Source organism: Diorhabda sublineata, chromosome 5 (assembly GCF_026230105.1).
Source record: "Diorhabda sublineata isolate icDioSubl1.1 chromosome 5, icDioSubl1.1, whole genome shotgun sequence".
In the NCBI taxonomy this organism is placed as follows: domain Eukaryota; kingdom Metazoa; phylum Arthropoda; class Insecta; order Coleoptera; family Chrysomelidae; genus Diorhabda; species Diorhabda sublineata.
In genome coordinates, this window is record NC_079478.1 from 36570746 (window position 1) to 36586846 (window position 16101).

The window sequence follows — 16101 nt, forward strand, 5'->3', positions numbered from 1 at the left end:
CTTTTTACGAAATATTTGATAGTATTTAGTGATTTTTGGAAATTTTGTGGCAGTATTTATAAAGGAATTTTTTGAAAATCGATTTAATTAGCTATTTTCTATCTGAATTTGGAATTTTTCGAAATATTTGACGATTTTTTGGAAACATTAGACGTTTTTTGGAAATATTTAGCGATTTATATTAATAGAAATTTAGCGATTATTTAACCAAATCTGGAATTTTTTGAAACGTTGATCGAAATTTGGCGATTTCTTCAATGAATTTGGAGTTTTTTTCGAAATATTTGCGATTTTTTTGGATATATTCGATAAATTTTGAGAAATATTGTCGATATTTTGGAAATATTTCATGTTTTATCGAAATTGGACAATTTCTTAAGTAAATTTGGAATTTTACGAAATACTTAGCGATATTTCGGAAATGCTGGATGTTTTTCCGAAATATTAATAAAAATTTAGTGATTTCCTGACTAAATTTGGAATTTTTTTCGAAATATTTGGCGATGTTTCAACTAAATTTGGAATTCTTGAAAACATTTATCGAAATTTGACGATTTCTTGACTGAATTTGGAGTTTTTTTTTCGAAATTTTACGTTTACTTGATAAAATTTCGATTTTTTAAATCTAATTAACGACCTATTTACAATATTTAGTGACTTTTCCATGTTTTATTAAGTGATTCTTCAAAGATCACCAAATGTTTAAAATCGTTTAGCGATTTTTTCAAATGTTTAATAATTATTTCAAACCTTTAGTGATTTTTTTCAAGCACTCGGGGATTTTTCCAAGGCTTACGTGATTTTTTTAAATATTTGGGATTTTCTCGAACATTTGGTGGTTTTTTGAAATATTTAGTGATTTTTCCGAAAACTTAGTGATTTTTTTCAAGCGTATCGTGATTTCTTTCAAACTTTTCACGTTTTTGCCAAACATTCAGTTATTCTTCTAGCATTCCCAAATATTTTCGAGTGATTTTTTCAATCTATAAGCGATTTTTTCAAACTTCTAGTGATTTTTCCGAAGATATAGTGATTTCTTTCAAACTTTTCATGTTTTAGTCAAACACTCAGTGGTTCTTCAAGCATTACAACATGTTTTCAAGCCATTAGTGATTTTTTTAAAATTAAATAGTGATTTTTTCGAACCATTTAGCGATTTTTTCGAAACTTTTAGTGATTCTTCAAGCATTGCCACATGTTTTCAAGCCATTAGTGATTTTTTTTAAATTAAATAGTGATTTTTTCGAACCATTTAGCGATTTTTTCGAAACTTTTAGTGATTCTTCAAGCATTGCCACATGTTTTCAAGCCATTAGTGATTTTTTTTAAATTAAATAGTGATTTTTTCGAACCATTTAGCGATTTTTTCGAAACTTTTAGTGATTATTCAAGCATTGCCACATGTTTTCAAGCCATTAGTGATTTTTTTAAAATTAAATAGTGATTTTTTCGAACCATTTAGCGATTTTTTCGAAACTTTTAGTGATTCTTCGAGCATTGCCACATGTTTTCAAGCCATTAGTGATTTTTTTAAAATTAAATAGTGATTTTTTCGAACCATTTAGCGATTTTTTCGAAACTTTTAGTGATTCTTCAAGCATTGCCACATGTTTTCAAGCCATTAGTGATTTTTTTAAAATTAAATAGTGATTTTTTCGAACCATTTAGCGATTTTTTCGAAACTTTTAGTGATTCTTCGAGCATTGCCACATGTTTTCAAGCCATTAGTGATTTTTTTAAAATTAAATAGTGATTTTTTCGAACCATTTAGCGATTTTTTCGAAACTTTTAGTGATTCTTCAAGCATTGCCACATGTTTTCAAGCATTAGTGATTTTTTTAAAATTAAATAGTGATTTTTTCGAACCATTTAGCGATTTTTTCGAAACTTTTAGTGATTCTTCAAGCATTGCCACATGTTTTCAAGCATTAGTGATTTTTTTAAAATTAAATAGTGATTTTTTCGAACCATTTAGCGATTTTTTCGAAACTTTTAGTGATTCTTCAAGCATTGCCACATGTTTTCAAGCCATTAGTGATTTTTTTTAAATTAAATAGTGATTTTTTCGAACCATTTAGCGATTTTTTCGAAACTTTTAGTGATTCTTCAAGCATTGCCACATGTTTTCAAGCCATTAGTGATTTTTTTTAAATTAAATAGTGATTTTTTCGAACCATTTAGCGATTTTTTCGAAACTTTTAGTGATTCTTCAAGCATTGCCACATGTTTTCAAGCCATTAGTGATTTTTTTTAAATTAAATAGTGATTTTTTCGAACCATTTAGCGATTTTTTCGAAACTTTTAGTGATTCTTCAAGCATTGCCACATGTTTTCAAGCCATTAGTGATTTTTTTAAAATTAAATAGTGATTTTTTCGAACCATTTAGCGATTTTTTCGAAACTTTTAGTGATTCTTCAAGCATTGCCACATGTTTTCAAGCCATTAGTGATTTTTTTTAAATTAAATAGTGATTTTTTCGAACCATTTAGCGATTTTTTCGAAACTTTTAGTGATTCTTCAAGCATTGCCACATGTTTTCAAGCCATTAGTGATTTTTTTTAAATTAAATAGTGATTTTTTCGAACCATTTAGCGATTTTTTCGAAACTTTTAGTGATTCTTCAAGCATTGCCACATGTTTTCAAGCCATTAGTGATTTTTTTTAAATTAAATAGTGATTTTTTCGAACCATTTAGCGATTTTTTCGAAACTTTTAGTGATTCTTCAAGCATTGCCACATGTTTTCAAGCCATTAGTGATTTTTTTAAAATTAAATAGTGATTTTTTCGAACCATTTAGCGATTTTTTCGAAACTTTTAGTGATTCTTCAAGCATTGCCACATGTTTTCAAGCCATTAGTGATTTTTTTAAAATTAAATAGTGATTTTTTCGAACCATTTAGCGATTTTTTCGAAACTTTTAGTGATTCTTCAAGCATTGCCACATGTTTTCAAGCCATTAGTGATTTTTTTAAAATTAAATAGTGATTTTTTCGAACCATTTAGCGATTTTTTCGAAACTTTTAGTGATTCTTCGAGCATTGCCACATGTTTTCAAGCCATTAGTGATTTTTTTAAAATTAAATAGTGATTTTTTCGAACCATTTAGCGATTTTTTCGAAACTTTTAGTGATTCTTCAAGCATTGCCACATGTTTTCAAGCATTAGTGATTTTTTTAAAATTAAATAGTGATTTTTTCGAACCATTTAGCGATTTTTTCGAAACTTTTAGTGATTCTTCAAGCATTGCCACATGTTTTCAAGCATTAGTGATTTTTTTAAAATTAAATAGTGATTTTTTCGAACCATTTAGCGATTTTTTCGAAACTTTTAGTGATTCTTCAAGCATTGCCACATGTTTTCAAGCCATTAGTGATTTTTTTAAAATTAAATAGTGATTTTTTCGAACCATTTAGCGATTTTTTCGAAACTTTTAGTGATTCTTCAAGCATTGCCACATGTTTTCAAGCCATTAGTGATTTTTTTAAAATTAAATAGTGATTTTTTCGAACCATTTAGCGATTTTTTCGAAACTTTTAGTGATTCTTCAAGCATTGCCACATGTTTTCAAGCCATTAGTGATTTTTTTTAAATTAAATAGTGATTTTTTCGAACCATTTAGCGATTTTTTCGAAACTTTTAGTGATTCTTCAAGCATTGCCACATGTTTTCAAGCCATTAGTGATTTTTTTAAAATTAAATAGTGATTTTTTCGAACCATTTAGCGATTTTTTCGAAACTTTTAGTGATTCTTCAAGCATTGCCACATGTTTTCAAGCCATTAGTGATTTTTTTAAAATTAAATAGTGATTTTTTCGAACCATTTAGCGATTTTTTCGAAACTTTTAGTGATTCTTCAAGCATTGCCACATGTTTTCAAGCCATTAGTGATTTTTTTAAAATTAAATAGTGATTTTTTCGAACCATTTAGCGATTTTTTCGAAACTTTTAGTGATTCTTCAAGCATTGCCACATGTTTTCAAGCCATTAGTGATTTTTTTAAAATTAAATAGTGATTTTTTCGAACCATTTAGCGATTTTTTCGAAACTTTTAGTGATTCTTCAAGCATTGCCACATGTTTTCAAGCCATTAGTGATTTTTTTAAAATTAAATAGTGATTTTTTCGAACCATTTAGCGATTTTTTCGAAACTTTTAGTGATTCTTCAAGCATTGCCACATGTTTTCAAGCCATTAGTGATTTTTTTAAAATTAAATAGTGATTTTTTCGAACCATTTAGCGATTTTTTCGAAACTTTTAGTGATTCTTCAAGCATTGCCACATGTTTTCAAGCCATTAGTGATTTTTTTAAAATTAAATAGTGATTTTTTCGAACCATTTAGCGATTTTTTCGAAACTTTTAGTGATTCTTCAAGCATTGCCACATGTTTTCAAGCCATTAGTGATTTTTTTTAAATTAAATAGTGATTTTTTCGAACCATTTAGCGATTTTTTCGAAACTTTTAGTGATTCTTCAAGCATTGCCACATGTTTTCAAGCCATTAGTGATTTTTTTTAAATTAAATAGTGATTTTTTCGAACCATTTAGCGATTTTTTCGAAACTTTTAGTGATTCTTCAAGCATTGCCACATGTTTTCAAGCCATTAGTGATTTTTTTTAAATTAAATAGTGATTTTTTCGAACCATTTAGCGATTTTTTCGAAACTTTTAGTGATTCTTCAAGCATTGCCACATGTTTTCAAGCCATTAGTGATTTTTTTAAAATTAAATAGTGATTTTTTCGAACCATTTAGCGATTTTTTCGAAACTTTTAGTGATTCTTCAAGCATTGCCACATGTTTTCAAGCCATTAGTGATTTTTTTAAAATTAAATAGTGATTTTTTCGAACCATTTAGCGATTTTTTCGAAACTTTTAGTGATTCTTCAAGCATTGCCACATGTTTTCAAGCCATTAGTGATTTTTTTTAAATTAAATAGTGATTTTTTCGAACCATTTAGCGATTTTTTCGAAACTTTTAGTGATTCTTCAAGCATTGCCACATGTTTTCAAGCCATTAGTGATTTTTTTTAAATTAAATAGTGATTTTTTCGAACCATTTAGCGATTTTTTCGAAACTTTTAGTGATTCTTCAAGCATTGCCACATGTTTTCAAGCCATTAGTGATTTTTTTAAAATTAAATAGTGATTTTTTCGAACCATTTAGCGATTTTTTCGAAACTTTTAGTGATTCTTCAAGCATTGCCACATGTTTTCAAGCATTAGTGATTTTTTTAAAATTAAATAGTGATTTTTTCGAACCATTTAGCGATTTTTTCGAAACTTTTAGTGATTCTTCAAGCATTGCCACATGTTTTCAAGCCATTAGTGATTTTTTTAAAATTAAATAGTGATTTTTTCGAACCATTTAGCGATTTTTTCGAAACTTTTAGTGATTCTTCAAGCATTGCCACATGTTTTCAAGCCATTAGTGATTTTTTTAAAATTAAATAGTGATTTTTTCGAACCATTTAGCGATTTTTTCGAAACTTTTAGTGATTCTTCGAGCATTGCCACATGTTTTCAAGCCATTAGTGATTTTTTTAAAATTAAATAGTGATTTTTTCGAACCATTTAGCGATTTTTTCGAAACTTTTAGTGATTCTTCAAGCATTGCCACATGTTTTCAAGCCATTAGTGATTTTTTTAAAATTAAATAGTGATTTTTTCGAACCATTTAGCGATTTTTTCGAAACTTTTAGTGATTCTTCAAGCATTGCCACATGTTTTCAAGCCATTAGTGATTTTTTTAAAATTAAATAGTGATTTTTTCGAACCATTTAGCGATTTTTTCGAAACTTTTAGTGATTCTTCAAGCATTGCCACATGTTTTCAAGCCATTAGTGATTTTTTTAAAATTAAATAGTGATTTTTTCGAACCATTTAGCGATTTTTTCGAAACTTTTAGTGATTCTTCAAGCATTGCCACATGTTTTCAAGCCATTAGTGATTTTTTTAAAATTAAATAGTGATTTTTTCGAACCATTTAGCGATTTTTTCGAAACTTTTAGTGATTCTTCAAGCATTGCCACATGTTTTCAAGCCATTAGTGATTTTTTTTAAATTAAATAGTGATTTTTTCGAACCATTTAGCGATTTTTTCGAAACTTTTAGTGATTCTTCAAGCATTGCCACATGTTTTCAAGCCATTAGTGATTTTTTTAAAATTAAATAGTGATTTTTTCGAACCATTTAGCGATTTTTTCGAAACTTTTAGTGATTCTTCAAGCATTGCCACATGTTTTCAAGCCATTAGTGATTTTTTTAAAATTAAATAGTGATTTTTTCGAACCATTTAGCGATTTTTTCGAAACTTTTAGTGATTCTTCAAGCATTGCCACATGTTTTCAAGCCATTAGTGATTTTTTTAAAATTAAATAGTGATTTTTTCGAACCATTTAGCGATTTTTTCGAAACTTTTAGTGATTCTTCAAGCATTGCCACATGTTTTCAAGCCATTAGTGATTTTTTTAAAATTAAATAGTGATTTTTTCGAACCATTTAGCGATTTTTTCGAAACTTTTAGTGATTCTTCAAGCATTGCCACATGTTTTCAAGCCATTAGTGATTTTTTTAAAATTAAATAGTGATTTTTTCGAACCATTTAGCGATTTTTTCGAAACTTTTAGTGATTCTTCAAGCATTGCCACATGTTTTCAAGCCATTAGTGATTTTTTTAAAATTAAATAGTGATTTTTTCGAACCATTTAGCGATTTTTTCGAAACTTTTAGTGATTCTTCAAGCATTGCCACATGTTTTCAAGCCATTAGTGATTTTTTTAAAATTAAATAGTGATTTTTTCGAACCATTTAGCGATTTTTTCGAAACTTTTAGTGATTCTTCAAGCATTGCCACATGTTTTCAAGCCATTAGTGATTTTTTTAAAATTAAATAGTGATTTTTTCGAACCATTTAGCGATTTTTTCGAAACTTTTAGTGATTCTTCAAGCATTGCCACATGTTTTCAAGCCATTAGTGATTTTTTTAAAATTAAATAGTGATTTTTTCGAACCATTTAGCGATTTTTTCGAAACTTTTAGTGATTCTTCAAGCATTGCCACATGTTTTCAAGCGATTTTTCCAGATGTTTTTTCAAACCTTTAATGATTTTTTTCATACATTTCGTTAACTAGTATATGAAATAATAAAGCATCGACGTATTTTGATATTGCACATTGTATAAATAAAAGCGATACATTTGCACGACCTTGTTTCGTTGTTATTGTGAATTTAAAATCATGTGCAAACATACCATCTCGCTTTTAGTTGACTCATAATGGAAGCTCGTTATCGGTTGAGTAATAATCTACAAATATTAAAATAAGGACAATAGCCTGCCGTTTGAAATTATTAAAATTTGCCGTGATTCCTTCAACGAGTTATCTCTACTTTGTAGAATTAAACCATTATTTTCACCAAGAATTACCGAAATAACTCGAAATGAAATCGAAAAGAAATAGCGGAAAAATAAATTTAAAAAAAAAACAGTCCTCTTTTTATGTATATAATATACCCAAAAACGACATTTCTCAATCAATTCTAATACAATCACAACCCTTTAGATATTTTTTCATATTTTTTATACAAGCACCTTTGGAGTTTGGTGATTTTCAAACATTTAGTGATATTCCTTGAGCGTTTGGTGTTTTTTTCGAAAATATTTAGTGATTTTTCAAGCAATTACTACGTTTTTAAAGATTTAGTCTTATTTTTAGTGATAATTTTCAAGTGTTTAATAAGTTTTTCAAGCACTTAGTGACTTTTTTCAAGCACTTAGTGATTTTTTCATACATCTTGTATCTTTTTAAGCGATAGCTGCGATTTTCAAAAAGTTTTGTGATCTTTTTCAAGTATTTAATTATTTTTTTCAAGCATTCAACGATTTTTTCAAGCATTTAGTGAATTTTTTTCCAAACATCTAGTGATTTTTCAAGCATCTAATGATTTTTTAAGCAATAGCTGAGATTTTTATAAATTTAGTGATATATCTCGAGAATTTAAAAGTTTTCCAAGAATTTAGTGATTTTTTTCAAGCACCTAGTGATATTTTTCAGCATTTAGTAATTTTTTTTCAAGCACTTACTGATATTTTCCAGCATTTAGTGATTTTTTTTCAAGCACTTACTGATATTTTCCAGCACTTAGTGATTTTTTTAAGCAGGGGCTGCGATTTTTATAAATTTAGTGAAATATCTCGAAAATTTAAAAGTTTTCCAAGAATTTAGTGATTTTTTTCAAGCACTTACTGATATTTTCCAGCATTTAGTGATTTTTTTTCAAGCACTTACTGATATTTTCCAGCATTTAGTGATTTTTTTTCAAGCACTTAATGATATTTTCCAGCATTTAGTGATTTTTTTAAGCAGGGGCTGCGATTTTTATAAATTTAGTGAAATATCTCGAAAATTTAAAAGTTTTCCAAGAATTTAGTGATTTTTTTCAGGCACTTACTGATATTTTCCAGCATTTAGTGATTTTTTTAAGCAACGGCTGTGATTTTTATAAATTTAGTGATATATCTCGAGAATTTAAAAGTTTTCCAAGAATTTAGTGATTTTTTTCAAGCACTTACTGATATTTTCCAGCATTTAGTGATTTTTTTTCAAGCACTTACTGATATTTTCCAGCATTTAGTGATTTTTTTTCAAGCACTTACTGATATTTTCCAGCATTTAGTGATTTTTTTAAGCAACGGCTGTGATTTTTATAAATTTAGTGATATATCTCGAGAATTTAAAAGTTTTCCAAGAATTTAGTGATTTTTTTCAAGCACTTACTGATATTTTCCAGCATTTAGTGATTTTTTTTCAAGCACTTACTGATATTTTCCAGCATTTAGTGATTTTTTTTCAAGCACTTACTGATATTTTCCAGCATTTAGTGATTTTTTTAAGCAACGGCTGTGATTTTTATAAATTTAGTGATATATCTCGAGAATTTAAAAGTTTTCCAAGAATTTAGTGATTTTTTTCAAGCACTTACTGATATTTTCCAGCATTTAGTGATTTTTTTAAGCAGGGGCTGCGATTTTTATAAATTTAGTGATATATCTCGAGAATTTAAAAGTTTTCCAAGAATTTAGTGATTTTTTTCAAGCACTTACTGATATTTTCCAGCATTTAGTGATTTTTTTAAGCAGGGGCTGCGATTTTTATAAATTTAGTGAAATATCTCGAAAATTTAAAAGTTTTCCAAGAATTTGGTGATTTTTTTCAAGCACCTAGTGATATTTTTCAGCATTTAGTGATTTTTTTCAAGCACTTACTGATATTTTCCAGCATTTAGTGATTTTTTTAAGCAGGGGCTGCGATTTTTATAAATTTAGTGAAATATCTCGAAAATTTAAAAGTTTTCCAAGAATTTAGTGATTTTTTTCAAGCACTTACTGATATTTTCCAGCATTTAGTGATTTTTTTTCAAGCACTTACTGATATTTTCCAGCATTTAGTGATTTTTTTAAGCAACGGCTGTGATTTTTATAAATTTAGTGATATATCTCGAGAATTTAAAAGTTTTCCAAGAATTTAGTGATTTTTTTCAAGCACTTACTGATATTTTCCAGCATTTAGTGATTTTTTTAAGCAGGGGCTGCGATTTTTATAAATTTAGTGAAATATCTCGAAAATTTAAAAGTTTTCCAAGAATTTGGTGATTTTTTTCAAGCACCTAGTGATATTTTTCAGCATTTAGTGATTTTTTTCAAGCACTTACTGATATTTTCCAGCATTTAGTGATTTTTTTAAGCAGGGGCTGCGATTTTTATAAATTTAGTGAAATATCTCGAAAATTTAAAAGTTTTCCAAGAATTTAGTGATTTTTTTCAAGCACTTACTGATATTTTCCAGCATTTAGTGATTTTTTTTCAAGCACTTACTGATATTTTCCAGCATTTAGTGATTTTTTTAAGCAACGGCTGTGATTTTTATAAATTTAGTGATATATCTCGAGAATTTAAAAGTTTTCCAAGAATTTAGTGATTTTTTTCAAGCACTTACTGATATTTTCCAGCATTTAGTGATTTTTTTTCAAGCACTTACTGATATTTTCCAGCATTTAGTGATTTTTTTAAGCAGGGGCTGCGATTTTTATAAATTTAGTGAAATATCTCGAAAATTTAAAAGTTTTCCAAGAATTTGGTGATTTTTTTCAAGCACTTACTGATATTTTCCAGCATTTAGTGATTTTTTTAAGCAGGGGCTGCGATTTTTATAAATTTAGTGATATATCTCGAGAATTTAAAAGTTTTCCAAGAATTTAGTGATTTTTTTCAAGCACTTACTGATATTTTCCAGCATTTAGTGATTTTTTTAAGCAGGGGCTGCGATTTTTATAAATTTAGTGAAATATCTCGAAAATTTAAAAGTTTTCCAAGAATTTGGTGATTTTTTTCAAGCACCTAGTGATATTTTTCAGCATTTAGTGATTTTTTTCAAGCACTTACTGATATTTTCCAGCATTTAGTGATTTTTTTAAGCAGGGGCTGCGATTTTTATAAATTTAGTGAAATATCTCGAAAATTTAAAAGTTTTCCAAGAATTTAGTGATTTTTTTCAAGCACTTACTGATATTTTCCAGCATCTAGTGATTTTTCAAGCAATAGCTGCGATTTTTGAAAAGTTTAGTGAGATTTTTCAAGTATTTGACAAATTTTCCAAGCATTTAGTGATTTTTCAAGCAGTATCTCCGGTTTTTTGAAACAATTTATGGATTTTTTTCGAATATTTAATAATTTTCTCAAACATTTACTGACCTTGTTCAAATACTTAGCTGATAATGTTGAAAAATGTAATTTTTATTACAGCAAAATAATTTTTCCATCAAAACTCGTCCGCACTTATATACGAGGGTTGTACAATAAGTTTCCCAACTCAACCCCAACAAAAAATGTCCCGTTTCGTTATTTAATCGAAAAAAATTTAATCGACCCTCGTATAACTTCCCCCGTACGAATCCACCCTTAAATTTTTAGCCATTTCCGTATGTAAGCTGCAAATCTGGATATAAAACAAACATTCGAAGGCATTTTGTTTATTTTTAGTTTATCTTTATCTTTTACTATGTTTGTTTTTTCAATCTCTTGTTTGTATAAACGGAACTCGATATTTTTGGTGTAGGGATTTTGAGGCCAACCATTAAATTGTTTGTAATGACCAGAATCATGATAATATAAGAAAAAAATCAATAAAATTTCGATCAAGAAAACGTTGGATCTCATTTTTGGGGGGTGGAAAAGTATTTAAAACTAACTTTTTTAAAAAATTCCATAAAACTGTGTCTAGATCAATAAATTTATAATCGTAAGATAATTTTTTTTAATAAAATTGATAAATAACGTCAAAAACAGACATAAAAGTCGTTTCTATATTTTATGGATAGTTTCGAGGGGTTCGAACCTGTATAAAAGGTTGCCTATACCATAAATTCAAATTTAATCACGTTAGCACTAAAAACAAGATTCAATTTTTGGGTTTGGATATTTTGAAGGATAGTCCTGATAAAGATTTTTGTCCTTTTTTTAATTCACGAGGGTACAAAACGTATTATAATATATTAAATATATTTTTGATGTCGCCCTGTAGGTCTTAGGTTCAATTACAAAATATTTGGAGAAGAAAAAAGTTTTGCAATTTATTCAATAGTGTATATAAATATTTAAAAATAATTTTTTTGGAAATTTTTTTGAAAAAAATCATTTTCGATTCTTTTTTTTTAATTATTTTTTGATATTTCACATCCTGAATTATAAATTCAAATCAAAACACTTTTCATCATGAAAATTTTATCTTTAGAGCCCGAAATTTTTGAAAAAAAAATATTCCGTTGGATTTCAGCTTCAATATGAAAAAAATTCATCAGAAAAAAACTGCACTAACCTATTTGACCTCTATAAAATTAAATATAATTTAATGGCATTCCTAATGGACCATAAAACAAGTCCAATGATCTTTCTAATCGGTCTGCCAAAGGCAAAAATCCAACAACTGGATTCCGCAATTAATTATCTGAAATATGCACATCACCATCATCAATTTCTAAGTAAGATTAGATATTAATTTTATGAGGAATTTGAAGTTGGTATCTAAGCCCCCGGACTATAATTTCAACCACCGATTTATATAAATCCGAACTATTCGAAATCTGTAATGCCATAAAATGGATTTCTATCATAATTCCAAGTAAGGCTTGTATGCCAAACACCCTTTTGAATACCAATGAAGACACAGCCACGACCGCGGTAGGAGGTTCAAGGACGGACAAATTTCGTCGCCAAATTCGAAGATCTTTTTTTTGTTAATACAGACATTTCATATAAATCGAATATTGAACTTCGTTTTTCATAAAATAAAACTATTTTTACACGATTTAATATATTTTTAGTTTACCAAATATTTCGTAATTAATGTATTTGTAATAAAAGCAAATATTTACAAAAATCCAAAACTATCTAAAAACCGTTAACATAGAATGTCACTTTTCTTGATAAGTATTAATCATAAAATTACTTCCCAGAATTAAATAATAGCAATATCAGTAGTAGTTTATTTAAAAATACGATTCAAAGTAATAGTAAATACTCAATTTCTCATTTTTAAAAAAAATCTGACACTTAAATTGTTTATACTGAATCAGATATTTTAATTTAAAAGTAACCACGTGTAAAAAAAATGATATTTTAATAAATATAGAATATCGTGAAATTTCCTATAAGAAAAATGTATTTTAAAAAATGAGTCCTACCTTATAAACTTGTCCGTAAGTTCCATTTCCAACGACTTCGATTAATTCGAAGATCCCTGCTGGATCCTGCAATAAATTTCATATAATAACAAAAGAAAATCTTTCATATTATATGAAAGATACGAAGATGATTCACACCCATAAAGTCGACTTGTTTACAAAGAAAATTAACACCGAAACGACAAAATAATAAAGTCTTTGAACTTCGAAAAACGTGTATTTTAATATAATACATTCGTAATATACCTTTAGGGCTGTCAAGTCGATATCATCCAAGGAACAGTTCACCGACGGGGGCATTTGATGCGCCATTTTGATTAAGTTCACTCACTTTACAATCAAAATAACACTGTTACCTATCACTAGTCCGTTCTACACTACGAAATTATAAAAATACATTCATGATATAAGTAAAAATCGAATAAAAATTGCTATCACACTGTTGTTAAATTATAAAATGCATCATTTGTTGGAAAAAAGGTTCAGTAGCTATTCACAAAACATGTTTTAAGACTTCGGCGCACCCTTCTCTGTCGACGAGGAAACGAAGACAGAAGATAAATGGATAGTTGTCTGCTGTTGCCACGACACTGGCGACTAGCGGAGTTGCCGGTGTGTCAATCGAATTGATTGTGACTAAAACTGCAACCAACGTAAATAAACAATAATATTTAAACAACATACGACACAGTATTTGTAAAAACTAAAGCGAATTATATAATAATAAAACATAAAATAATAGTTTTTATTTATACACTATATTTTGTAAACGTTCAGTGGAATACATAGTAACTAACATTATTACAACTTCAAATATCATCATTATTAACCTCATTTCAGTCTGCAGTTGTAAAAAATCGTTGGTGGATGTCTCTCACCACGGTATACGTCTCCGCACGAATATTTGCTACATTTTAATTAAGTAATTTGTTAAATTACACCAGTATTATCAGACATTTAGCAAATTTTATTATCAGAAAGTTTATAATGTAAATAATAGCCTTTCTCTTTCTTGCACATTGAGATATCTGCTTAAAAACCATACTTTATTTTCTTAAATGCACCTCATATCAACTCAATTTAGTATAAAGTTTTTTTAACGGAAAACTTTCGAAACAATTCTATCAATTATATAAAGTTTGATCAATTCAGCAATTAATAGCCGATTATTATTTGTCTATAATATTTTTTAAATAAAAATAACGTATTTTTCCGCACGTTGGAATATTAAGCACAATCTTATTTATCCTATATCGTCATCTGTTCGTATACTTTGCGTATGAATTAATAGATGTCTCTGAATGTTACAGAAATATTTATATCAAAACTCAATAGTTCAGCTATTGTTCAAGAGATGTCCATAGGGGTATTAAATAGTGTTTTTTTTTATAGATTTGGGATTATCAGGAAGTGGTAGGGTGAAAAATAAAAAAAACTATGTAAAAAAGGCAACTATATATATATTTCATATTATATCTACCAAAAAAATGTAATACACAGAAAATAAAAAAATTTAGAATAAATTACGAAGCTAAAGACTAGTTAGTTGGACAACTTTTTTTTTATAAATACAATTTTTTTTCAATTAAATACCATCCTGTGTTTTTTTTTATTGCTTACAAGTGATATGCAGTTGTCATACGAGAAAATCTAATAAAAAAGCTGTAAACAAATCGCGAAAGTGATACTGGATATACGAAAAGAATCAAATTAATTATAAGTAAACTTACAAAATAAATATGGCTGCTATCTACACGTCATATACTGATTCCACAGCTATAACAAGTTTTATATATTCGTAACTATGAAATGAACAAAAAAAGAAGAAGAACATACGTCATTTTATTAAACAATTCAGTGACTGAATGACGTACAAGACATGGTATCTCTATATAACCATTTACAGGGGGCGATCAATATTTATAGTAACACCAAACGTATGTTTTAAATATTTTTAATACGATTTATTATACAATTAGTACAAAGGGGGGATTTATATATTGAAATTAACGAAAATAAATACGACGAGACAGCAAAATGGCAGATTTAAGGTTTCACAAATTTTTTTTTTTCGTGATATTTCGGTATTCAAAATCGGTTGAAAAAAAAATTAATTACAGGGAGTTTGATACTTAAATTAATCGTAATAAATATATTATTATATAACAAGTATTGTTCTGTGTGTAACTGGCCATAGATAAATAATTTCATAATTATTTATTCAACATTTATATAATTTATTTTTTTTTATGAAACCTCGTTAGTGGAAAATTACTCTAACAAGCTAGACGAATTTTTTTTCTAACCTAAATGCATATATTTTTAATTTTTTTTTGTTTAAATCCGTTCGTCAAACTTGTTAAAACGAAATAAACGAATTTTTCGATATCTAAATTTTACAATTATTAAATAATAAAATAGATCAATCACAGACAATTCTCAAAATAATTTAAACAATTATCATTATAATCTAAAAGTCTATCTACACGCATCCTTACTCGCACACAATCGAAAATATTGAAAAGAAACACGAAAAAAATCGATTTCGTTCACTGGGAATGTAAAATAGGGAAAAAACTGTATACCAATAATTTATTTTTAGTTATAATACTAAATGTGTAAAACTTTCGACTCCACCTCGTATAACAATGTTTGTTGTACATTAAACTTCGAATTTTTTATTAGTTATAATGAAAAGTGTGTGATAAAGATCTAAAACACTCTGTATATCGAAAATAATCAAAACTAATAACGAAGATTTCATTTCAAAGTATCTAATAGAAAATATTTCGACTCCACCTCGTATAACAATGTTTGTTGTACATTAAACTTCGAATTTTTTATTAGTTATGATGAAAAGTGTGTGATAAAGATCTAAAACACTCTGTATATCGAAAATAGTCAAAACTAATAACGAAGATTTCATTTCAAAGTATCTAATAGAAAATATTTCGACTCCACCTCGTATAACAATGTTTGTTGTACATTAAACTTCGAATTTTTTGTTAGTTACGATGAAAAGTGTGTAATGAAGATCTAAAACACTCTGTATATCGAAAATAGTCAAAACTAATAACGAAGATTTCATTTCAAAGTATCTGATAGAAAATATTTCGACTCCACCTCGTATAACAATGTTTGTTGTACATTAAACTTCGAATTTTTTATTAGTTATAATGAAAAGTGTGTGATAAAGATCTAAAACACTCTGTATATCGAAAATAATCAAAACTAATAACGAAGATTTCATTTCAAAGTATCTAATAGAAAATATTTCGACTCCACCTCGTATAACAATGTTTGTTGTACATTAAACTTCGAATTTTTTGTTAGTTACGATGAAAAGTGTGTAATGAAGATCTA

At 27.7% G+C, this 16101-nt stretch overlaps 1 protein-coding gene across 7 annotated transcripts in view; it reads right to left on the reverse strand.

The window, feature by feature from the left end:
- Nucleotides 1–13330, reverse strand: part of LOC130443754 (serine/threonine-protein kinase mig-15) — a 67403-nt gene extending 54073 nt beyond the window's left edge. For 5 of the 7 annotated variants that reach the window (XM_056778538.1, XM_056778535.1, XM_056778540.1 and 2 more), the window contains exons 1-2: nucleotides 12985–13330; nucleotides 12739–12804 (exon numbers count right to left, since the gene is read on the reverse strand). In XM_056778538.1, the coding sequence (XP_056634516.1) occupies nucleotides 12739–12804; nucleotides 12985–13050 (132 nt within the window). In that variant the 5' untranslated portion in view covers nucleotides 13051–13330. The remainder of the gene's footprint in view (nucleotides 1–12738; nucleotides 12805–12984) is intronic. The other 2 variants (XM_056778541.1, XM_056778537.1) reach the window with 1 other exon arrangement.
- Nucleotides 13331–16101: the final 2771 nt, after the last annotated feature.